General features: G+C 38.0%; 1 protein-coding gene and 1 long non-coding RNA gene across 4 annotated transcripts; one reads left to right on the top strand and one right to left on the bottom strand.

The window, feature by feature from the left end:
- Positions 1-1,588: 1,588 nt before the first annotated feature.
- On the bottom strand, positions 1,589-21,087 carry LOC106179787 (POU domain, class 4, transcription factor 3-like). 3 transcript variants are annotated; one of them, XM_087009205.1, is made up of 2 exons: positions 20,800-21,087; positions 1,589-3,391 (listed from the first exon to the last, which is right to left on the bottom strand). In XM_087009205.1, the coding sequence occupies exons 1-2, from the start codon at positions 20,869-20,871 to the stop codon at positions 2,453-2,455; spliced, it is 1,011 nt and encodes a 336-aa protein (XP_086865331.1). In that variant the 5' UTR covers positions 20,872-21,087; the 3' UTR covers positions 1,589-2,452. The 3 variants fall into 3 exon arrangements, with proteins under 3 accessions (XP_086865331.1, XP_013419009.2, XP_086865332.1); XM_013563555.2 differs by lacking the exon at positions 20,800-21,087 and adding an exon at positions 3,710-4,006; XM_087009206.1 differs by lacking the exon at positions 20,800-21,087 and adding an exon at positions 3,489-3,659.
- Positions 4,104-25,958, top strand: LOC147763057 (uncharacterized). The gene is made up of 2 exons (XR_015333517.1): positions 4,104-4,300; positions 25,485-25,958. It is a non-coding gene; the product is annotated as an uncharacterized LOC147763057 (long non-coding RNA).
- Positions 25,959-26,844: the final 886 nt, after the last annotated feature.

Genomic DNA, 26,844 nt, shown 5'->3' with positions numbered 1-26,844 from the left:
AATAGATCAACGTAGATAGAACAGCTGGGTCTGACAATAGTAACAACAACAATATAATAAAACCTATGAATTGCTAGCTACAGGCTGTTCTTATCAATGGAACAAAAACAGAAATACAATACGTAGCTATTGTAGTGAAAGGTGGGCGCTGAGGTAAGTGAATGACACTTTACGAAGGCAGACTACCGTAACAGCCGCGACTTGACGAAACAATCGAAATACTCAATAAACCGTGCTACAATACAAGGCAGTCAATAACATGCAAAAACAGAAAAAATATGAAAAAAAAAACTCTGAATGGTTTTCTCGCTAATCTGCTCTGTTTTAATTCTGCTGACAAGGATTTCCATTCCTCCTGGTAAATTGGAGATTTTTTGTAGTTTGTGTAATTTTACACTCCTCTCTTAAACTTATCCCTTGGCAATTAAAAAAAATAGAAGGAGCGGAGTCGGTTTGCAGCTCTGTTACAGAGTAAATAGATAAATATCAAAAACCTTATTCTTACGAGCTCCAGCACAGCTATTCAGTAACTGTACGATCTTCGGCTTGCATCAATGTTAATTACAGGAACAGTTCTTTTTATTACATTACGCGCGGCTTTCGTAGCTACCGAGGGTTGTTCTATTGAATTTCGCAGGCAGGGCAATGAATTTGATAGTGTAACTGTTCCAGATTGTGTAAAATCACCATCCGGATGATAAATATTTATACGCTAATTCCCCTTCTCAATATCTATATTTTCATTATATTCAATCACTGCAGTTTACTCGCCGTTCAATAGTACGCTTTGGAATTTGGAATTTCCCCCATAAAATTTTAATGCCGGTCCTATACAGAGAGCTGCTTAATATTTCATACGCTGATCGGAAAACCCCTAACCTCTATAATCTACTAGCACGTGTTGATTGTACACATCCATATAAACAGACGATGAAAGCGCGTGACTTAACTGATACTTGGTGATACCGAATCTTGTCATTACTAGAATAAAATAATTACGTTGCTCTGCGTCATATTGTTCAGATTGCTCCAATCTTCGTTACAGTGGGAATGTGAAAGGTGCAATGTATGTATTTATTGTACAAATAATTGCCAAGCTGGTGACAAACGTTTGGCAACTGCGTTATTCCCAGCCGCTGTAGCGTTAGTATTGAACTCTGGGGAAGGCAGAGAGCATATGCGGGTCATTTCAATATGGAATACACGACAATACTGCCCGCGTAATACATATACCCTACTGCAATGCAGGTCACACTGTGGTTAAAACAATGCAAATTTGTTCATAAAATTTCGACCGAAAAGTTATTGAACCAAAATATTCTATTGACGCTATTTTGGCTTTATACTTTGGAGATTAATTGGGTTGAACAGAAAGCAGATCGATTGATATTCTTCGACTCCATAGGATTACATCGAAGGTACGCAAGTCAGCGGGTGCTTCAAAATCCGAAATCTATACACATTTTCTTCTAACGATCTATTAAGCCAACATCTTATAGAAACAACGCCATGCACACAACGTTTTTCAATTCCAAGATCCCGCTTTATCGTGGTACTAATAATTATAATTTTAAAGGAACAGTCCGTATAAAAATCAACATATCTTATTTAAAAGCTTAAATACCTACAAATACACAGCGAACGAGCTCTAAGAGCTTTCCAAGACAAGACTATGAATAAATTAATATAAATAATAAATCAAGTTCCCTCTCAAAAATTTTAATTTAAGATGAATATAGAAAGCTATGTACAGTACCGCCACTTGGTTTGCCGCCTTCAGTTTTCTCAATAACTGGACAGATGAAGACGACCATTGTTCTTTGTAATGGATTTGTCCTTTCGTTCTCTTTCCACAGTAAACGAATTTTAACTACAAATTTTTCTCAACGCACAAATCGAAGTCTTTTTCCTGTCACATTTGTATTGTTTGCAGCGTTTGATGATCAATTTATACAGCAGATGAATCTGTCTATATTTCTCCTGAGAACACAAAATTCTTTCAGACTAAAATTTCAATTTAAAACGTTGAAGTGAAGAACGAGAACATTCCATTAGACCGCCACAGGACTGAAGATCCATCTAGAAACGAGTGCAAGGCTGAACACGCTTACCACCACAACATATCACAATCAATAAAGAAATATAAATTGATTAAAATATAAAATAAAAGTCAAGTCCTGATTGCACTTGTCCACACTGCACTTGTGGTCGTTTCCCCACCATTTTACAGTCAATGACATAATTCGATGATACAATATTCTAAAGAGTTCATGGAGCGTAGCGAGGAACGGTCCGCCCAGACCAAAATGATGAAGATGAAAATGGCAATGATCCCAAAGTCCGTAGAGATTCTTTTCCTCCAGCGCAATTATTTTGACATTTCTACCTTGGCGACGGACAGTTCTTGGGACGAGGAGGGGGCAGATTAGTGAAAATGAACAACAGATGATTGTTAGTGGTTTACAGCAGAAAATTTCATTCTCTTCTGTTTTTGTCTCTGATTGCAGAACCACACACGGACCACATTCTTTTTTAGATCTAATTTCTCTGCGATCTGCGCGATTTTTTCTCCCGATGGTCTGGGCTGCACGGCGAAATATGCTTCGAGAGAGCGTTTCTCAGGAGCTGCGATTGAGGTACGTTTACGTTTTTTCTCCAAGTTTCCTAAAAGAGCCGCCCCTTCCTTCTTCTCCTTCGCCTGTCGTTCCGCCTCCTCCAACCAGGCCTGGAGAATGGGTTTTAATGCAATCATATTATTATGGCTAAGAGTTAGACTTTCAAACCGACATATGGTGCTCTGACTGAGCGCTCCTACCCCAGGGAGTTTCAGCTTGGCCAGCGCCCCTCCGACGTCGGCCTGTGTAACGCCTAATTTTATACGGCGCTGCTTAAAGCGTTCAGCAAACGCCTCCAGCTCCCTGGGGTCACAGTCTAGATCGTGCATGCTGTGCTGCATGGCGTGGTGAGCAGGGAGGGTAGGCTGGGGATTCATAATGTTTGTGTGCCCGTACGCTTGCGCGTAAACCTGTGAGTGAGAGTGGGAGGTGATCATGTTGTTGTGATCCGCCATCGAGAGAGGCATGGACGCTGAGATTTGGTCTAACATCATGGAATCTGTCGACGGGGCCCCAAAGCCGTGCAGGGGCACCTGGTGGTGACGGGACATGCCCCCTGAACCCCCCGGGTGCCCGTGCATATTCATGTCTCTCATGTCTCTCATATCCCTCATGTCCCGCATGTCTCTCATATCTTGTACATGGTGTCCATACAGACTATCCGACTTCATCAGTGACTGGGGAGTCTTCGAAATATCCACTGCTCCCGCGGCCAACGCCTCCACTCTTGCAAGCATGGAGTCATCGATACTTCCAATACCACCAAAAATGTTTCCCTGCAAAAGTCAAAACAAAAGATTGTGAATATAAGTAATTAATTAACGACAAACACGCCAAGGTAATCAATCTGTAAGTGATGCATACTTTTCTCACCTCACCCCCGGCGTAGTTGACACAGAAAATATCCACTTCATAAAATATGAAAAAGATAAAGTGTTAAGCACTTCTTCTAGTGATTGCTAATATCTTATAGTATACACGGTCGGATAAGCGTGGCTGCGATTCGCCCTGCATTATGCATTCGGGTTATATGTACACGACGCTGCCGTCGCGCTGCCGTCACGCGCCCTGCCACCGCAGCCGACGTCACCTACCGATGTGTTTTGCAAACGTCGCATCGTGTCCGGTCGAAAGGGAGGGGAATATCTTCCGGACAGACTGCCAGAGTTGAGATGATGATTTGGAAGCCCTAAAGTCTGTTTAGTGTTCATCATGGTGGAGAGCGTCCTCGTAAAACTTCCCCGAGACCCACTGAATTCTGTCACCAAGCTCTAATATAACCGACTCCTGCCTTCGACCAACATGTAAACACTGTGCGAATTCTATGTTGTCGTTTGTTCTTATAATGACAGACGACCCAAGATGATGCTGGTGGAAAGTGGAAGGCATGGAGAAATGACTAGCTTTCCTACTGCATTGGTTCATAAACGCAGGTGCTTCTGGTTCAGAGCAAACGTCACGCAAGGTGCAACGCGCATGCGCGCGTAGGGCTCCCTTCACTTCAGAGGCCTATTGAGGCATTACCGCTTGATTGTGCGCTCTGGGGACCGGGTTGATTGCATTGTGCTTGTACGGCTAATCAAGTGTGGAGCTTGTAATGGCTTGGACGAGAACAGAGAGCCACTCCGGGGAACGCTAAGTACAACCCTCGACTGATTCACCGGCAACTACGAAGAGTCCCCACAGTGAGTCCGAGCAGCTTAATGTTGATAACATTAAAACTTCCGCTTCAACTAGGCCAAAAAAAGATACCGCCCCGTCATTTCTCTACATTTTGTAAATCTTATTTATTCCATTTTGTTAGATGATAAAAGGTGTGTGGTGTTTGTTGATTTGTAAAAGATTTCTATGAAATATGCATTTAAAACACATATTTGTTATAAATAATGAACACTTGTAAATAATCACTTAGTGGAATCGACTTTGGATTACCGGTTTTAAATTGTAAGAAAGAAACCTGATCATCAAAACACTATTTAATACTAAGTAAACAGCGACAAAATATATAACGTCTTAAAAAGAGCATATTTAAGAACAAAATATGTAGATTGGTTATACATTACTGAGAAAATCGTCTTTGAAATGAAAACAATATCACAGAATTCGCGTGAAACGATATAAATATACTTTATATGAAATTTAATGTAATCTCGATGAAAAATATTTCATAATTCTAATTTCATCGCTACTGTGAACATAGGCAGGTGGGTCCCTGTATTAACGGAGTAATGACACTACAACAAATTACGATTTAAAAATCCATCCATCCGAAGGGTTGACGGCCGATTGTTTGATCAATTGTAAAGGGATGAAAGATGACTAAGTTGGTTGTTAAGACAATAGCCTTTCAGGTGTGCTATTCAGCAGTTTGTTTTCACTTGCCGTGAAATGACGAGAAAATGTGTCGGTTTCTCAAGCTCGGAGTACAACGTTTGTTTACCTACCGATATCACGCTGTATTCTATGTGCAAAACCTTACTGCCTTAATTAATACATATCGGGAAAATATCGATATTTTTGGACGTGAAAATTTATTTCCTCACTTCTCACGCGGGCGCCGTTCAACTAATCTATAGCTGGACCTGGTATTTTATTCCCTGGAAAGTGGTAAGAGTCAGTCCGAAAAATAAAGTAACAAAATGGAGTCTTATTGATTGGAAGATTCCGTGGGCCCACCACTTCATATTACGCTAATTAAAACGCAGAGGCCTCAAGTGGGGAAAGTCGCAGGGAATAGAATTTAAAGGGTCGTTCTCCACTGAAATGACGCGGGAGTTTGGCATCCTGTGGCACTGGACGCGGTCATTTTGAAGACCACTTGAGATTTTTGTAGTGATTTCTTACTGTTATATACTGCTGGTGAAAATATATTGCTCGGGTATTTGTTTGTTAATTTTGAAAAAAAAAAAAAGAAAAACACACAGCAGCACAAACCCACGTTTTCAAGACGTGAATGATTTCTCAGTTGTGCTATGCAATTATAAAATATGCACAAAAGTAAAATCTCATCGCTTTAGCCTACATAGAAGAGAAGACGACCTAAAATAATTAGCATGTTGTGACCCAGCACATTTCATGTGAAGTAAAAAGTTTTATAGATAAAAATGGTACAGTGGCCAGCAGGTGCGCCTACCAAACCTCGCCATCGACTGTTTTGGTCTTTATTTGACGCAAGGCTACCGAGGATAATGCAGTTTTATCTTAATTAAGGTGAAAATCCTCACGCGATTGTCTTATTCATGTACACTTTCATGAAGAGTCGTTGGGGTGATTAAGGCTCGATAATATTGCCTGAAGTCTCAACATCTCTCTGCCACAATCAAAGCCCCTGTGCGGGAATTGTAGCGAAAAAAGGGCAACTGTGTCAGTTAATGTCTTGTGTTTAATCTTGTAAATTTTTTATGTTAATATGTTTACCCGATAGGTGACTGCGATATTAGCTATACACCGAGATTATTGACTCGGGACAGGCAAGGAGAAAATTATCAGTTATTTTATTAAATAATTAAAATGCGAGGACCAATTAGCGTTTCCCTGATTTCACCTACGGTAACATGACCGCCCTATTAAACTCCACGATGCTAAATTGACAGCTTTCCCTTTTCAGGGGATTTATTTGTTCCGATCTATTATTTATATTTCAGATGTAACTTTTTGACCCTGGGTATTGTGTTAGGGTAACTGCAACAACTAAAGTATCGTCTATTTTAGCTTAACCATACAGGGTTTGTTAGGTAGCTAAATACACTAAAGTGATGGGCATAAATTATTACTAAGAAGCATACCAGCCAAGGTTTGTCAAGCTAGATGCCGATGGCGTTGATGGTAATAACTGTTGATTCTAGACAACAAATAATACTAGAGCTTAGTCTTCCCTTGGTTTTTTCTAGTGCAGATTTTTTTCACTGGGAATTAATTAATTTTGTTTCGCGTCCTGATGAACAGATTGTCGGTCTGAAATAAAGGCAAACAACAATTGTTAATGACGCCTTCGCTCGTCCTAATTAATTTCTTGATTGCACTGTCTGTACTTAGGGGCCATTATAGCGAAATTAAAGCATCTGTATAATTTCTTTAATAATCAAGGCCTAATGTTATACATGCTTATGTGTACATAGCAGGGGTGGATCCAGAGATATTTTCTGACAGTCTTCCAAATTATCTTTGCTGACCCATCCTTCATTTTTGACTGTCTTCCTACAGAAAAAAAATTAGATGCACGTCAGTGTAAACTTGAAAAATTCTGACCATTTCTGGAAGACCCAGAAGACGGCCTACATCCACACCTGTATAGAATAGGTTAACAGAAATAACAATATTAAGCCAGGAGGCTGCTTCATATGTAAATAAAAAGGGAACCTACAGTGTGGTAAGAAGAACTAGACCGCAGGTATAAACCTCGAGTTCAGTATAAAATATTGAAAGAAAACCTTCTGTAAATGTTTGAGGTTTTGACTTTATTCTTGATTTCTTCTGTAGCCTGAGATTGTTGTAAGTATTAAATATTGGATTATATCTGTACCACGTTGGTAGAGCAGGGGGTGTGTGGGAATGATGAAGTGCATTCATAAATTCACTAAATGTTTACGTGTTATATCTATCGTGTTAAAACATGTGGTATAGTAGTTTCATAGGTTTAGCCATCTTATAATATGGACACAAAACCTAAAGCACAAGAGAACCTTCACATTCCATTTGTCTACCTCTGAGTACATAAAAATGAAAATTTGCAACCATTCAGGAAATTTTGAATACGCAAATAATTATCAGAATGTTAGATGATCAAAATCACCGGAGAGATTCATTCACGGTGCAAATCCGATAAAACAGTTCTAGATAGACCTAAGTTAATTGACGATTGAATGACATTGATGACCATTGTATCTTGTTAATTAGCTAATGAATTCACCAGCTAAAATTAGTCTGCGCTATAAAACCCATTTGTCCTTTTAACGCTACAGGAACAATTATCTAACTTGGGTAGGCGTTTTATATTGAGCAAGTTCATACCGTGAACTGGATGTAAACTCCATCCTCAACAAAGTAAGGATCATTATGTTAGTACATTGTTGATATTACTATATACGAGCGTGGTTTAAAGGGCACATGCACACACTGCGCTTTATTCGGTAACAAAGTCAGTGCCTGTGTCTTTATATCTTCGACGCACCTAATAACTACGGTGTCAGGAAAAATAACCGTGTTTTCCTTGTTGCTGGTACAATGGAAATATCAATGTTGACAATGCGAGGAGAGAAGTCACCTGTCGCGTTTGCCTCAAGAAGGAAAATATTTTCTTTACGTACGTTGGCACGCGCTCGTTGGTATTGAAGTAACACATAGCGATACCGCGACCGCTGACAAACGCCATGCATTGTCTCTGCCCCTCTGATCTGCCTTGGTTTTCAAAGTCCCTCCAGACTAGCAGCATTCTTGTCATTAAGTCTGATAAATATTATGCGATTCATGTAGCCTTTATGCGCTGAGTACTTAATACGCCTTGGTAATCGCTTTGAATACACACGAATTTGTATTGACTAACAATATAGAAGAATTGAGCATGTGTTAGCGGTAGGAAGTAAAGCACGCATTACACATCATAATGTGTATTAGGATGAAGCATATCTATGGAAATATCGGTTGTCTTCGAGTGGGACGACGGCAACACGCACGTGCCCGGGCTTTGTGGAAGAAATCGAGAAATCACCTCGGAAGGAAGGCGGCGCTTTATAGGTGTAATCAGGAGTTGACATACAGATGAATGAATAAGTTATCAAATGTACAATTGCTTATATGTTTTCCGGTAATCACAACATCAGATGTAACTGTTTGATCCAAAGGAAAATAACAATAAAATTTCCATGCTATAATAGCAGAGATGCTTTTGAATTCGTAGGAACAGCGGAGAGAGAGAGAGAGAGAGAGAGAGAGAGGTTAAAAAAGCAATCCTCAGAAAGAACTGTTCAAGTTCATTTTCTATTCTAATAGGCAAACCAACACATGGGACCGCTATTGATTGCTACCTAGCACCTAATGCTAAAGTGACTATCTCAACACTTCCCTTTATTTTCAAATTTCCCGTATTTTAATTGTGTTAACCGTAAAAAGATTTTAGCTCTTTCCATTGTGAATCCATATAGTAATTTTATAAAACGTGAACTTGTGTTCCTCGATTTCCAAATAAGTACAATTACGCTCGGTAAATCCCATATGCGTTCAGAATTAAAAGAAAAAGATCACTCCCCTGAAATGATTAGCTAGATTAAAAACGATAAGGATAGAAGAGAACCATACTTTCCCATTGAAATAATCGCTTAATTTCATAACAGGAAAATTGGAGAAATTGCCGTTGTCAGATAAGTTTTATCAACGTCGTCATTGTCTGAAAGCATACGCTTTTCAATGGCGTTTACGTATTTATGTAGGAAACATCTGACTATACACGTGCTTCTAGGAGCCCCCCGCCTCTGCGTCGTCAGCAGATTTCATTTCAATTCCATTTCTGTTGCCATTTATTGTCTTGAGGAACTTTATATTCGGGTATAATCATATTACCAAACAATTTCTCTTTTCTTGAAGTATTCACTGTACAATGAAAGAAACCATTACTTTGGAAAATTTGAATAATGTTCTGCTACGTGTGGGAGTCATTACCATCACCCACTTTCTCTTTATTTATTTTTACATACAAGGATATGCTTTTTTATGTTTTTATTGCTATTTTTATAGTTTGCACAGCGGAGGACACAATAATACAAATCACACCATTTTAAGCCAAAAAAATGCTAAACATTCTTCACAATAAGTAATAAGTCTTTCAAGCTTCGCATTTGAGTGCAAAATGTATACTTTGTCTATTATCCTGGAGACGACTAATTTGATTGCATTTAGTCACAGTCGTAGTATTATGCGAATTATTTGGCGAGGGAAAGCCGTAAAATTGCTCAAAAAAGCCTGGAAAATTGGAAGACAATCGCCCGGAAAATTGATTCTCATTGCTGGTCGAACGGTAGAGACCAACCGTCTTGATTTACTTGAATGACAACCGTTCGACTTGACGAGTTTAAGAAAACATTTCCTTTTTATGATATAATCGAGACCATAGAAATCTCCCGACGTGGGACGATTGTTTTGTCTTGTTAGGCGAATAAGTTTGCTCTTACAAATTGTTATTTTCACGTTACAGCCTCCCATTGAGAGAGAAAGAACGACATCGCTGCCTATCCATTTGTGTGTTAATTTGCCGTTTGAGACCAATATTAAGGTGCGAGCATAACGCTAACCATTCACTCAGAAACTTTTTACCAATGCTGATTAACAGTATTCAGTCGCTTTTACCACGGAAATTTGCTTTTATGATTGTGAGCATAACAGTTGCCATACCTAGTGACTGGTCACTAATGTTCCACGGCTTGGCAGTTATCTCAGTGCTGGAATACACGAAGATGCTCAGTAAAATGAATAAAAAAACCCCGGCTTATCCACAGATCAGAATACTAAAAAAAAAATTGTGTATTCTACTGTCTTCAAAGGTACCGAAATGAAACGAAAGGGATTATTTCGATATAGTACGCATTGTTAAAAATAACTTGAGCAGGGAGGTTTATATTCATTCACTTTGCCCTCAGATATGTAATACCTAGCTATTGGCTGCAACCCGCATGGTTGAAGTTGACTCAGCATTTGTAACTTAATTTTCGAGCAAAATTCTAAGGGTTGACCCTTTGACTTGGAGTGAGTTTTGACCAAATTCAAAAACTTCAGTAGCTCAAACAAAGCAAATTATCTTTTGAGCCTTCCGAGCTTTCGTGGAAGAGAGACAGAGAAGAAGAGCGGGCCCTGATGCAGAGCTCCGTTTACGTAGCGATTACCGGACAAGGAAGGTGGCACAGACAATTCTCACGCGCAAGGCCACAATACACCGGTATCAGCGTCTCTTGGCATTGTGGAACTCAAATTGTTAAGTCGTTTAACAGATCTGCGGGCTTCTCCCAGCACTCTTCTGTCACTAATGATCCGAAAGAGAAACGTGGACGTGCTTCAAGGTGTGCGTTTGATGTGCTAAATACTTTTTAAAGACCGCTTAGCCTTGTTGACGGCACGTGGATTTGTTTCAGTTGACGATGAAAATGAGGCGGATCTAGGGGCATCAACAACGCGAGATTGATATGGAAGCAAACTTTCTCTTGTTTGTCTCATTTTTTTCCGAGAATTTGTGGCAATCTTTTTATTATCTACTGTGCAAAAAAGTGTTACTTCAAAGAACACTTATTTGGAACTGCAATAAAAAAGAAAGTCATTCTGTACTACTTTCACTGGTTAGGGGGTCTTACTTTATGAGACTCCTCTTTAAAGACATCTACCGTTGACATAAATATAGGTTTTAGACATAAGTATAGGTTTCAGTTTCTCCCAGTGGCATATGCCTTAAATTGATACTCCCCCTCCTCGCTCATTCATTTCACTGAAAAGAATGACGGGTTTTGACATTTGTGACAGCAAAAGTATGGCTATGATTTACGGGTGAAACTTTCCCACAGTGTCTCTGCATTAAAGGGTGATTAAACATTTTGCAGCGGCTGGAATATGACGCCATACGTCATTACGCAACGTGACGCTTTTACATATCACACTAACGCATCATTAGAGTTTCCCCATTTCCCATGCATGCGATGGGTCTCAATTTTGAAATGCGGACACGCGTTTGTAGTAATAATAGGAGAGCTGTCATTGTGCCTTACTCTTTTCGTGATATTCGATTCTCGAAATGCCCCATCAAATAGTAATTTGATAGCCTCTCACTTTTCCCATCCGGGTGTGTATTCCATAACGTCCGGCCAGGGTTAATAAGAAACCAACGAGATTCGTAAAACTTGTTGCTGGGTGCCTCATGGGTCTATTTTATGTTAAATCTACTGTGCATTTTTGTCTAGTCGACATTAAAGTAGGGTTAAAGGTTACGTGCTAAATGTATGGATTAACTGGTTATTATTTTGACAGAGAAGATCCGGTTGTCGCAAAACAAGAACACTTGCTTTTTTTCTTTCTTTCTTTCTTTTTTTTTTTTTTTTGCAAGTTTTGGGAGCACAGAAAGACACACTGCACAGGGGTATAAAGGTTTTGTTCTTAATTAACTACCTTTTTAGGGGACATTCTACCGTAAAAGTTTTGAAACAACCGTCTTTATTTACCCCCAGCTCTCAAACACCCGCTGCGCACTATTGTTCTTAAAATGTATCATTTTAGTTATCGTATTATCTCCTCGCCAATTACTTTCATCACAGACGACGTTAATTTGTTCCCGAAAGTGGCGCGTGTCAACAGCGGTGAAACAAGTAGCAGGGAGAAAGTTGACATAACAATTGTTGAATAGCCGTCCTATCGATCAGCGTTCGATTTTAAAAATAAAAACCGATACCGTCCAACAATACTTTGTGTGGGCTGATGCAAAAAGTGACGTGAAACGACGAGTATGGCACCTGTGGTTCGAGCATGGAAAAGAATGCGAACTGGGTTCTAAAGATTTTTAAAAAATGCAGATAAAAAGACGCACAGATAAATCAAAATAGACGGATATTTTGTCTCCAAATTATTAAAAAAATGGTATTCGAAAAATTATGCATTGTTTGCACGCATCGCTTACCGAGGTGATTTTTTTTCCAGTTTTGGATGTTCCCACGAAATAACGACATTTTTCATGATAAATAAATCTCTGTTTGGGTGGGGTGGGTTTTCTTACGGATTTTTTTTCGTAAGATGGGCAAGCTTCAGCAGCTCCTCCTCCTATGGCATACAACTCCTTGCTCGGAGAGACATTGCCATTAGTTAGAAAGCAATAGGAATGTTGAATTGAGCGCTTTACCTCTAAATGTGCTAAAGATTACATGTTTATTAACTATCAATTACTTCCCATTGCGACACACTATCATTTTTATCTCTTGAAAATTAGTTATATACTCATTACATCTAGTTTTGCATTGCATTTTTATTATTCAAACTGAGAGTGAGATTTTTCACCGTCTCGGGTGTCACCGGAGCAATCAGCATTAGAATGAATTATTTGGGTAAATTATCCACTTATGAGAACAAAAATAGATAAATAGATAAATAAGAACAGTAAATAAGAAAATATTACATAAAATTATCGAGATTATGAACCAATTAAGAACAAATGCAACGGAAAGGCAAAGACAACCTTTCAAACCGTCTCAACAGTTTGTGGGTCTATGTTGAAGTATGTTATTGATTGTACTCTTTTTGTTTTGCGGTGCGGATATTGGGGAATTGTTTTTGTATTATTCTGTTAGGAAACAAAGGTCTGTTGTCGGATAATCCATACATTATTTCCTTACAAACACACGTTAAGATCCTTTTCTCGCGGGGTCGTCGAGATAAAACCGGGGTCTAGGCAAATAGACTCTTTGTGATGGCACTGTCAAATGTCAAGCCGGGAACAGTTCAGCCGCTCCCGCATGTTGCAAAGAGCACGATGTTATGTTATACTTGTAATCAGCCCGTTAAAGTAAAACCCTGCATAATTAATACAAAGAAATAAGACAAGTAGCCAGCAAGTGTGTTCACTTCCTCGCGTTAAGTGTCTGTTTAAACTCTATCCAATCAATAAAAGTAGTTCTTCTATAGAGAAAGCACACAGGCCGGGGGCAGGGGCAGCAACTGGAGAAGACACGGGTGTCAGGATAGCCTGAGAACCGACAGGTGGAACGAGTTCGTGGCCCAGACATTGTTATGTACACTGGGATACTTTGCTTAAGAAAAAGCTGTGTCGGAGTCGATTTCAATCCCCCGTGTCAGTTTCAGGCTGAAATGGCGCACACAATCACTGAAACATTGATCGCATTGTCAGGGTCCCAAATCTTGTTTTTATCACCTAAAAAACATTTTTCAAGGCCGTCTTCACAAAAAAACATACTAATATTTGGCAAGTTATAGAAAAATCGGTCTCCTAACATCTTCATCAATAAAAGTATCGCTGCTGGCTGATTTTATTATGAATAAGTTTATTTCTCGTTTATGTTTCATTCTTACCTGGCCAAACGTGAATACTTTGACTTGAAACAGTTTCTTCCACCTGTATTTTTCATTAGGAAGTCAAATTCTATTTTTCTCTTTAATTCTTTTATTTTCTGGCAGAGTTCCTCTTTGAGGTAACAACCAAGAAACACCTCGCTTATTTGTTTTCACAATTCTTCTTCAAATTTTTTTTAGATAATAGAAATATAAGGACACGTTACCTCTTCATATATCACGCATCGTCAAAAGCTTATTCTAATACGCGAAGTTAATCTTTTTCAAAACTCTATTATCGTGTATTTGTTAACCAGTTGTTATCGAAATATGAGATGTCTTAACCAGGATAACTGTATCTGCTTTCCTATTTCCTTCTTAAACGTTAGATGTGACGTTCACGGTCACGCTCAAGGGTGAACACAAGGTTTAGTTATGTGCCATGGAAACTACATGTGGGGGCATGGTGTCGAAATAATAATGTTTTCAACTCGCTTTACTTGGCGTGTCAGCATGTAATTTCCTTGTCAGAAAAGGTAAGGGTTCACTTGCAACGACGCCCCCTTCAGACCTTGAGACCCGCCCTGGCCTTGTATTTCACTACAGAAAGACGGCGGGTCATCAGGCGCGTGCCAAGTGCGATCACTTCAGTGAGCCCGTTATCGTTTCCTTTGTGCAACAGAAGAACTTCACTAAACAGCCTGGATAACTTACTGTGACCGGATCAAAACTTATGTCTCGCTAAAGCACAAGTACTTTTACTCGCTCTATGCGTATGCCTTGGAAATAATTCATTGTGCATGAAATAATTACAAGACTTTTTGGAAATATTTTCATTTTTAACCATCGCTTAAACATTGATTGAATTCGCTAATTGTCGTTACCTCTTTCATTTCAGTAATGAATCATGTAAAATGTTGTTTAGCGATGATAAGGTGTAGAAAGTGCAGTGATATCAGACACTAATTAATAACACATTTTGTGATTTATTTTTAAAGGCGTATAGTGCAAAAGTGCCAAACGAAAACGTGTACTCGTTCCACTCGTATTTAACGTACCAGCTTTAAGATGTGAGTGGTCGAAGCATGCTTCAAGTGTTTAAAAATAATATCAAAAATCCTAATCGGTCTGTAACCAAAAAAAATGATATTTTTAAAAATGAAGAAACAAATCATCCAATTACTAACTGTTACTATTACAAGTAACAGTTTTTAAAAAAGTAGTTGATATGTAGTTGCATTTTCTAGGATCCTTTGCTTAAAATATATCGTGTCCTGATCGTCGGACTTATTCGCTTAATCAAACTGCACGCGAATTGATGATTAAAAAATATTAACGCAACTGAAACCATGTTGAAATACTTAGTAGGAACCGAATATGACATAATGAGCATATAATTTGCAATCATCCTATTTGCTGTTTGGTGTGTTTAGTAAAAATGAAATGCCAAAACTAAACAGCTGCACTACTTGGAATAATAATCTATCTAAATCAGAGACCTCACTTGCATACTGTTCTTTCATTCTAGAGAGATGTTATTCCTAATAAATTAACAATAGATCAACACATACATTATCTGCTATTACATTTTAGTTCATATTAATGCGCTTGTCATTTATTTGTACAAATAAATTCTTAACGTCCGAGCTTCCGTATTCAAATGGAATTCCAGTGGTGCATAATTGAAACAGAGCAATTTTATGTGTCTATTTGACTATACTTTGATAAATACTAAATGTGGCATCGCGCATTTTGAATGGTTGGACACTCAAGACATTTAGTGGCCCTGCATTTTTCAAGATGCTTACATCTTAAATCATTGAAGAAGAATGAAAATTGCAAAGTTTCAACACGAAGCAGACGACATCAATTTTATAGCACCCGGCAGTATTAGAAGAAACCGCTCAACGCGTTTGCTAATATATATATACACTCCCAGACTGATATTGATATGAAAGCAAAAAAAACAAGAAGAAGAATTTCTCTTTCAAGAGAGATTTAATTTTGATCGAAAGTGTCGAGAAAATAAGTACTGGACACTTGCAGAACAAAGACAGAAATCAGAAAGTGAGGAGTGTTGTCAACATCTGCTGCTCTTTGCGGAGGCGAAGTGCGCTCCTTTCTCTTCCATTTGTCAGACCGCTATCTTAGCTGTCATTTGCGCATTAATATTTGGTGACACACCTCAACGTGGAAGAAAATTGATAATTTATTTACCAACCACCATGGAAAGTAGAAGTCTCATCCGTGACAGCTGCCTCGGCATTTTTGATGGCGCAGTTTCTCTGATTGTCAAATCCAAGAACTATTCAAAATTTATAAACGTCATTATTGACAGTTTGTCTTGGATTTAATTACATGGGGGCAGTTTTCACTCGATTTCATATTCTCACAGGCAGAAGCTTGAGAAAAATGAGCTCGATTCTCGGCATAAAAGATGTATATATTTTCTAATTGTGTGTTTATTCCTGCAAACTGTTTGATCGTACTAAAAAACTGATTTCCTACAATGAAAGCTCCATAATGGCAAGTTCACCATGGAACTTTGCATTGTAGTAGTCAGTGCAATTCTTGATGAATCCAGCACTTCTTGATCATATTTCACACGTTCTGTGAACGAGCATAAAGATAAAAAATTATTACTGATTTAGTAACATGTTTAAGATCGCTTACAATTAATTTAATTTGCATTAACATCGTCTGTTATAATTATAACATTAAAGCGTTATGATAAATTACATGTTGTGTTTATAAATGATTTGTTTTCACAATAGCTGTTTATTCATATATATATATATATATATATATACACACAGTAGGCCTACCATTTGCGTAAGATTTCCATTTTCAAAATAGGCAAACCAGTGCTAGTGTAATTGCTTATTTATGCTGATACACTTGATCATCTGTATAAGGGAATCAAAAATTGATGTAAAAATACTCAGTTGTGATTATTTAAGAAATGGAAAAAATATACCTGTCTAATTCGATGATGTAAATATATATAATTCAGCAATTATGTTTTGAAACAAGATTTGCCTAGATGTTACGTTTAAGTAGCATCAAAGTTTAAAAACAATTAACCAAAAGTTATACGATATTCATGGTACAGAAATGAAATATTAAGGCACATGGCTGGATTGAGGGGTTGACCCTCCCGCACTAACCCAGCCTTTAACAAAAATAAGTCGAAGAAACTCCAAAAAAGCTCATCTGTGGTATTTTCTTTTCTTTAAGGAACGCTCGAGGATAGGCTACGGCGGGGGTTGGGGGGGGGGGGAGTTTTCTCACATTACATATTATTCTGCCACTGATGCTGACCTTGTATACTATGAACTGTAAAACAGCATGATAATGTGACTCTCAAGACTACATAATAAGCAGATGTGTAATAATTACTCATGAACTTACGTTTGAGTACAATCACGGCGAATGACTGCATTCTAATGTACAGCACGAACATGTGTGAATATTAACACTATGATTAAATTTAAACTAGGTACAGGAACTTGCGAACGTCTCGTACACCTCGAGATACTATGGCTTGTTATTTTCAAAATTTTGTTGTTACTAGAATTATTTTAGGTATTTCCCAAGGACGATATAACTTGGTCGAACTTATGAAAGAGATTTGCCTTTTTTTCCAGTGTCGTAAATCTACCCGCATATTGATACAGATTATTTTAAATACTTGTTGGTTCGATATGCTATACTAATGCTGTTGTCTTGAATAAGATTGAAAAAGATGTCATTTGTTGTGTCTTAAAAATCACTTTTATCATGAACTGGCTACACCTTTTAAATTCCGTTTAATTACTTGCCATGAATCTTTTGAAAGGAAAAGGAAATTCACACATTTAGAGCTACTAGTATTAAGGGAAAGGAAAATCCACACATTTAAATCTACCAGTATATGTTATTAGCAAATATTTCAGAAAAGCTGTGAATAAGTTCAGAATAGTCTACAACACTGCAAGGATTGTTAAATTGCAAAATCTCTCGACCTTTTCCCGTATATTTTAAGGGTTTATTTCTAACCTGCAATATCGCCTGTTCACTAAATCCAGATTCTGGATGTTGGTAAATGAATAAATGATAATCTGTACATATGGTGCCATACATTGCGCGTATGAAACGGGGACACAAGACGACAGATCTTCTGTACGTGCCTCGATTAAGGCTGTCCTTTATCAGGCAGATTTCATCAACATTATCAACTTGGTGATCTGTTATTTTCCCAACTTCTTCCCTTTCGTTTTCACTTTGTAGTACTGTCTGTGTAAGTGTTTAATGAAAAAGTAATGTCTTCACAAGCGTGTTTATTTGTTTGTTTTCTTGCAAACACACACAAACACACACACACACACACACACACACACAAACGCACGCACACACGAATTATTAAGGAATACGCACAGTAATTAACGTCGTGATGCACAGAGGTAATACAGTATCGCTAGTTGTCAGTAGTATAGCGGCCAGTAAGAGGAACTGAGCCGCGGATCTGCAGACGTTATCTGAATAGAATACAGTGTTTCTGATCAAATGATCCATATATACATGTGCTTCTACATCCTAAAGTGTATGGTGAACGATGTCAACTTGCCGTTAAAATGTCCGTCATTAAGACCAAGTGTCGTCAATGTTCACTGTGTTAACTGTCTGTCTTTGTAGCTGTTATCACTTCAAAAGGTAAATAAAGAAAAATCATATTTAATCTTGAAGTACCACAGTTTATTTCTTTTAATTTCTTCAAATCAGGGAGTGCGGGCCTATGAGTAGTACGCGTTTACTTTCAAACCGATTTGAGAAATTGATATAATTTCCCATACCTCCCTGTAGTTTACTTCCCAACAATTTATTTATTATTGCAATATTCTGTACTCTTCTGCGATTAAACTTCAGCCCCTTAATATCTAGCATTGACAATCCATTACCGTTCCCATAGGACGTTCTTGCTTGTTTCCAGTCAAACATTCGCTTTCACAACTATGAGCATTTATCATATTTGCCTCGGCCTTTCCAAAGCATTGAACTCGAGTCCCAAAAATTATACATATTATCATATTATATACGAGAGAGAGAGAGAGAGAGAGAGAGAGAGAGAGAGAGAGAGAAGGAGAGAGAGATGCTGAGTGAAGCGACCTCTTTCGGAGGACAGAAAAATAAGGCAGATATCGACAAGCAGCATATACAGCCCTAGAATATTAAACAAAACTAACTTTTACATGTTTATTGTAGATAGGAGGAGATACACGCTGTACAATACTCTAGACAGCATCACAGTATCTGGACTGCTTGTTCGAAGTTTCGACTAATTCTTGATGACCCTCGCTCATTCATAAACTACACTGTAACATATACATCCTAAACTAGCTACATTTATGTCAGTTTATAGACGCATCAACTTATATTAATTTGACAGAGCAAACAGCAGCAAAAATCCTCTCATAACACATACCGGCACTGGGGAGGGGGAGGGGGGTATGGAACAAGGAAGTAATATTCTTTTGAACTTAAAAAGTTTGTGATAAAAATTGTTGAATACTGGAATATGTACAAGCGACATATGCAACCTAATATAATTGCCGAGTCCCGCCATTTAATGCTAGACATGTAGTCCGTATACATTGTGTACGCCATTTTTCCATTTGATAATTACATTTGTTCATAGAAAGAAGGCATGGGTAAACGGTTTGTCTAATAAATATTTGCTTAATTAATACAATAACTTAATTGCGACATTATCAAATATGCAAACAGGTTTATATGAATATACATGTAGCTTTCATGGTGCATGGCTTTTTTTAGACACCAGACTTAGTGTACAGCATGAGTACCATTCTTCCTATCAAAAGTAAAGTTTAGAGTATTAGTCCAGTACCGTGCTGACCTACCAACAACTTGAGGACTCGAGGAATATTACTGCAACATACTGGTGCCTCCTGCCCGTTCGTCCACACAACGAAATACAGGTATTAAGAACATTAATTAAGTGGATTGCTGTATCTTTGCCCACAAGTGACCGCATACAATAAAGCTTCTGTTTTCGCCATTAAACAAAATAGGCCTTAAATCGCCTATAAAGAGGTCGGAGAGCTACTGAGTACAGTGGATAACTCCCTTAATTGGTTGGATTTTGGGCATAATTATTTATACCTACTGCGAGCTTATTTCATCAAGAACATATGTTGTCGCGACAATCGGTGACATAAGCGTGTCTACTCAGTGGCCGCTGAGCGCCAAACTAGTGCAAGAACCATTGGAAATAAACAACTTCCGAGAGCTGCTTTACTGCGAATGTGCCATGTAGCACTGCTTAAAATTTACACATTAAACATATTTAGAAGAATGAATTAATTAGAAAAGTTAATAAATGAATAACAAGAAAGTGAAAATACTGCTAATTGATTGACTTATTAACAGGCATGATTCCTTGCCATCAAAATGGTAAGGACGATAACAGAAATATACAGGAAAAAAAAACAATTGAAAAAAATATAAAAGTAATGAACACATTAATGATTATCGCAAAACAAATATTTATATGTCTTAAATATTCAGAGTAGGAGCTATTGGAGCAGCATTTTGGGAAAGAGAATGTAGCATAATCTCTCTTCAAACTACTGACTTCGGGTATTCATTAGTGAAAAAATTTGTTTTGAATATAATCTGGTTAGTCAATAATGTAAAAGCACTTTTAATGCACAAACAAGAAAGTTTAACTGCGCTCATTGACATCCAGCGCAGCAGTATTTTACCATTGAATGAATAATTTATGCAACAGATTCGTTGAGTTAAAGATTAATTTAGACACAAAACGAAAAGTTACCTACTTTTTTCACTGCGACAGATTGATATTCGAAAAAGGGATTGCTATGTTATTTCTTTTTAAGCCACCAGCGCCGATATTTGATGTAATGCAAATATACACACAAAAATATCTTTAAAATAGGAATAGAAATATCTAAAATCTTACCTATTAGCACCCCAACAGAAAGGTAATTTATTAGAAATTAGTCTAAGCCGTCACGCTATTTCGTATCCAACCGAGCGCCCCATGCTTCTTGTGTTGCTTTCATAGTTAAAGAATCATATGATTTGAATTTAAAATCAAAATACAGAATTTGCCCCTTATTCTTGTGTATAATAACCTTACCTGGTGGGGGTGTGAGTAAAGCCCGTACGAGCCGACATTCCGTCCCATACTGTCCATTGTAGAGTGCAACATATGACCACTGCTTCAGCAAACCAGTCTAGATTTTGTCCTTATCCACTTATTTACGACGACTTCTGGTAACTTTGACTGAGGCCTAAATGCTTTACCTCTGACGACAAAGAACCTCTAAAAATAATTCTGACGGAAAAATGTCCTGTCGTCTGCGAATTATATGAGTGTCGTTTGGTAAAATGTTTAATGGAGTATGTAAAAAGTGAGAATGTAAAATGTGCAAATGATGTTCGTCATCTACTAAACCCGAAAGCAACCAAACAAGACTTTATACCTCCATCAGTTGAATTGCATTTTGTTATCCAACCAATTCAGAAGAGGTGATTGGTTAACGGCCTTGCCGGACCCGAGGGAAAACCCCGTCCTGATTAATCAATTGATGAACATGCTGTGTGAAAATAATGTGCGAAATCGTTCAATTTACCTGCCACAACCCGCTGTTGCACGAGATGGAGAGAAAATTGACAAAATTAATATCTGTCGCGAGCCCCTGAGTATGATGTATAACCACGGATTAGGGAAAATAGCGTGCTTGTCGGACCGAGGAAGCACAAGATCAACAGAAAATTAGATTAATTGTTCCACAAAGGTGCGGCGTTTTCCAAGATCGACACGATGGCATCCTCTTTTGGCAATCAAGACAACACATTTTACCAACCAGAGAACAGCCATATTAACACAAAATTGTTTTCGAATTCATGAATTTGTGGTGGGGGTGTGAGATCTGATCAGTTTTTGCACTTCCGTTTCATAAAATTCGAGTCCAAACTTTGAAAGGGTTTGCGAATAATAACTTAAAATACCGTCTCTCCCGTCAGTTTATTGTTCAGGTAAACAGCCCCAGGGTCTAGGAAAGCCAAAACGCACAGGGCTGTGCAATTTCCTCGAACAAAATATATTTTACTCTTTTGTAGTCCCCGTTGAAAGCAGTACAATTGCTATTGTTATTTGAGTGAAACCAAAAGCCCCAGCCTTGTGCGCTGTCATAAAAGATGCAAGTTGGCCGTAGAGTATGCGTTTAAAATGGCTTATAATGCTTTACATTTTTGCTTTTCTATTTTGATTCAAAGAAAAACAGGATATGTATTACAGTCCTGTTTCAAAAAAGCAAGAAATATGTGATGCTTTAGACTGCCTGTACAGACTTTTACAGATGTATTCTATATAGAAACGTTAGGTTAAAAAGTTTGACCAAGGTACGTTTTTTTTTTGTGACCTGGACGTTGAGTAAAAAGACGGCGTAATCTCAGGTCTGTGGGGGTGAACACAATAAATGAATAAATAAATAAATAAATAAATAAATAAATAAATAAATAAGACTGATGGATAAATAAAACAGTAAATTCAAGGCTATCGAAGAAATGGTTCTTAAAAGGTAAACAGACAGAGCCATTTTTATAGTTAAATGGCATTTTGTAGCACTATGATATATCTTTAACTTTGTACAAATTAAGTATATTGTATTTATTTATTTAATACATTTGAAAATTATATGTAAACAACTGAAAACTTCATGGAAACAATCGTGGCTTGTATCAACTTCCTGTATCAACTTCCTGTTGTAGATAACTCTAGGAAATCATAGTGGTTTTTTGAGTAACTATTAAAACGTGATGCAATGAATCAAAATAAAACAAATTTACAAATACCTTGGGTGCTCCAATCATAAGTTCGTCAATCTGATAAAACATTGTCACGAATATCTATTTAGCTACTGGAGATATATACATTAATATCATATAATTTCATATAAATTAAAAATTAACATTAGCATAAATAACGATCATCATGATTTTTTAAACAGAAGCCCATAGCGACATTTTCCAATAAATAACTGTAATCAGTTAATATTTACTAATAGTTTTAAATTTCCATTCGCTTTTGTCATGACAGACCTTCATGTCGTTTTAAAGACAAGAAAGAAGCCCCGTGTTTCAAACCAATACCAAATGTGACATTGTATTAATTTTTAAGTAATAATGATCATAATTGCTACATTTCGCCTAGAGTCCAAGGAAATACACGGAGAAGCCAGAGAACACCCCCCCCCCCTGCAACGTGCCAATATAGCCCCATTCAGAATAGGGGACTCACTAGCCTGAGGGTCAAATATGGCTGTCCCACTTGAATACTTCCCCACGGGATATCTATTCAGTGTCTATCAGCGGGATTAGACGGCGAACTTTGTAGTGGGTCGCCATATTTGACCCATGGACTAGTTGGTCCCCTATTCTGAATGGGGAATTTGAGGTTCTAATGGGTCTCAGGAAAAAAAAAAGGGTTTTACTTTTCGGTGTTCTTATTGGTTTTCTTCCCAAGTATCCGGTAGAAATGTGATTTAAAACTGACATTTTCTAATTTTACATATTAGGTCGTGTTAGGGCTTATTGTGGATTAGGAAAACCCAGGACGCACATGCTTATGCAGTTTCCTTGAAGAAAATATATTTTACTCTAGATCAGGATTTGCAGGATTTTGTCCATTCATTTATATGGGTTTGGCTTCATCTACTGTCTTCGATATGATATTATGTAATGATTAGTTAAGTTTTCATTCTAATTATTTTGATAAAAATAGAATGACTGTATTTCCAGACTTTTGTCTTAATAAAAAGGTAAATTGATTAATTTTTCTATCAACTTTCTTTTCAAGTTTTATTTACTGTGGACTTTTACATTTTTTCAAATTTCTTTTTTTTTTAGAATATTCATCGCTCGTCCATGTTATATGCCAGCTGTATTGTAATTACAAGGTAAAAAACAAGTGCATAGAGGTCATGGTATAAAAGCGTCGTGATAGGCTGTAAAATGTTTATAACTGTGCCCATTGGTAAGAGTTCGTAAACCCATTTCAGTACGGCTTAATATAATTTGCTTTTGCAAGCATTTCTATCTCAAAAGAAATGGAAAGCGTTTGCGCGTGTGGGCTTGTGCACGCGAGGATGTTGACATATTAAATGCCATGGAGCTTTCCGAGTTCATCCACGCCCTCCAAATGCAATCGACATCGACCAATTTATGACCCTGTCCAGGCCGTGTGCCAAGCTGTTCGGGCAAGCTCGTAACTCAAGTAATTCTATTGCGTCTACAAACATGAAAACGATCATTTCTCAAGATCGCATTTGTCCGTCTCGCGTCCAAGGCAGGTTTGAGTAATTGGTGGGTCACTCAACACTGACACGCGTCGCGCTTCCGCGTCCTGGCATGATGTGTAAATTACATACTGTGCATAACGGATGCTAACAATCCATGTACGACCCAGTCCATTAACCAAATTACTGATTTGTTTCTCATCTAGAACTGGTGACCCCTTATACGGAGGCGTATCTGCTCAAGGTTTGACATTAACATACTTCAACCAAGGAGTTATAACTCCTTGCTTCAACACACACATACATTACTGATTCGTGTATACACGTACGTCACAAAACCCTATTTTCGCACTTTTCGCAACACAGTGCGCTAGTACATAAAGCTTATTTGATCGGCAAAACCTGTTACTTTTATAAAGTTTTAGTGTCTCTTTACTCCATGCTGTAATTCATGTAGCACTGACCTCAGGACCCATCAATTAGATAGGCTATAGACAATGGGCACTAGCATATCTTAAAAAATGTACCATTTGTAAAAGAAAAAAATATCATTGTAAATATTGTTTACCCCTGGCCTATCTTCACTTCTATAGTTCCTGTCTGTATTACAAATAACCCAACGCTGACCATAGTACACGTTTATTTAAGATGAGTTTTTTAAATGGAAAATTGAGATATTTTCAAGACTCGCTTTGTCTAATTACAAACTCATCGTCCCTGCCCCCCCCCCTCCTCGCCCACTTTACTTCAATTGTGTAGTTGCATTTAGATCATATGGTAAGATTAAAAAACGGGAAATTGAACACTGCACCTGTTACACTAAACGAGAGAGTGCAAAGTCTCAGGTGCCTTGTTAAAAACAATGGGCAAAGGATGCACCTATTGCGTGCATTGAGTTGCCGATGTCATTAAAAGCGTGAACAGCACAATCAAGATCAAGTAATTTTACACGCCCCATCCGTTCATTGTCGATATTACGATAAAGATTATTCAGTTTGGAGCCTTCCTTTGATATATATTTGTTCCCCCAGAAAATAAAACACTCGACAACGAACAATGGCCATGCGTTTAATATCAAGTACAATGTGCTATTGACTGTGAGCTTTCAATTGTGCATTCGTTCTCCGTTGTTGGAATAAACTAATATTCTAATGAAGCCGTTTGCAACTCAGATAATACATTTAGGCATCCTCCTCGAAACTATATGAGATTGTTTATTAATCTTTTCATAGCACTATTTGTCCCTTAATTAGATGGCATCGATGACAGATGACAGTCATTTAGGAAAGGAGTTCGGTTGTTGAGTTCTCGAGCCTATTATTCATACACTGTGTATTCAGTGTATGGCAGACAATGGGACAAATAGGCCTCTAGAAAGTTCTAGAGAAACCCAAGTCCCGGCTCCAACTACACTATACATTTAATATATATATATATATATATAACCCTGGATTATTTATTGTGCTTTAATTTAGCTGCGATCACTGTTTATGGTGTGATATTGAAATGTTTTTTTGCGCAGTTTTTTTCAGTGGATAGACGCCCTAAAATAGTCTCTACCCGCACCCCAGCCCAGCCCCCCGGATGGCGTTCGAAAGATCCAGGTGTTTGATGATCGCATTAATGAAGAAGCACAGAATGAAATGAAGCAAAATGTTCCAAATGGCTGCCTCAACACAACCATCACATCAGAAGGGGGATTATTTATTTATAACGACTACAAAAGTTTACACAGAGGAACAAGACTTTAGATCAGTCGACTGAAAATCTGTCCATCTATGACTGACAGAGATGTATGAGAGGGCACGGGGCGCCAGACGGCAACACGGGCCTTCCTGACAACTACTCGAATATTTCCTTGTTTGGTCTGCGACAACCGACAACAAACTAAACAGAACTCCTGTGACAATCGCAAACATACCTATGCTATACACGTCTGACCCGTTCGCTGAATTTTCCAGATGGATTAAAAATAAATGTAGTTGATTCATGGAAAGCTTACTCCTTGAAAATACATTTCAACTGAATTCCCGGGATGCTGGGAATATTGATAAAAATATTCAGGTATTATCGGAACGTATCTCCCTCACAAAAATTATATTGTTTTACTTCGGCAACTAAATCAATACCACCCATCCCTCTAAGAAGCACTGCAGTTTTTTTTTTTTTTATTAAAATCCATTCAAAACGTTTTCTTTAATATATGTTGTGGTGCATATAAATTTTGTTTTAACAACAAACCAGAGATGAAGTTACATAAGCTTCCAACGCCATAGTAAGTATAGAATAACGTGTTTTTTGTATAAGAGGAAGGACGTTATTAGAGATAAAGCCTAGATTACATATGAAATGCGATGCCCGTACGGTGCACGCATACTGCCCGTAATACCCTTTTCGTACAGCGTCTGAGCGGAGGTAGACGGTAGCCGTACGAAATCGCACAGAATCGTGCGGATTTAAGGCCATGTAAAGTAGACATACTCGGCGTAGCCCGTAGCTCCTTACGATTAAAAAAATCGTACTCACAATTTCATCGCACGGCACCCGTGTAAATGTAATCTAAGCGCAAGACACGCCCTTATTATTTATGTTTGCGATTTCGCGATCTTTACCGCAGTTAATTTAAGATGCTGAACGATCCCGAACCTCCCCCCCCCCCCCACTTGGTTTGTGAGAAGTCCGTTTCAATACACCATCCCAGTTGTTTGTTCAAGAAATCCTTATTTTTAATTTGCATTGTCCAAAGACCAACCGCTGCAGAGTGACAATGCCCGGGAAAATATCGATTGAAATAGACTGAGCGCGTGTAGAGGAATTATGACTGCTGATGAATTACATTTGTTTAATAAAATCAACAAATAAAAGCATCAAAACCACGCAAG

The sequence above is a fragment of the Lingula anatina genome, chromosome 3 (assembly GCF_051362555.1).
Source record: "Lingula anatina isolate TDL-2025a chromosome 3, LinAna3.0, whole genome shotgun sequence".
NCBI lineage: Eukaryota > Metazoa > Brachiopoda > Lingulata > Lingulida > Lingulidae > Lingula > Lingula anatina.
Note: the sequence above shows the minus strand (reverse complement) of the source record. Positions and strands in the feature narration are given on the sequence as shown.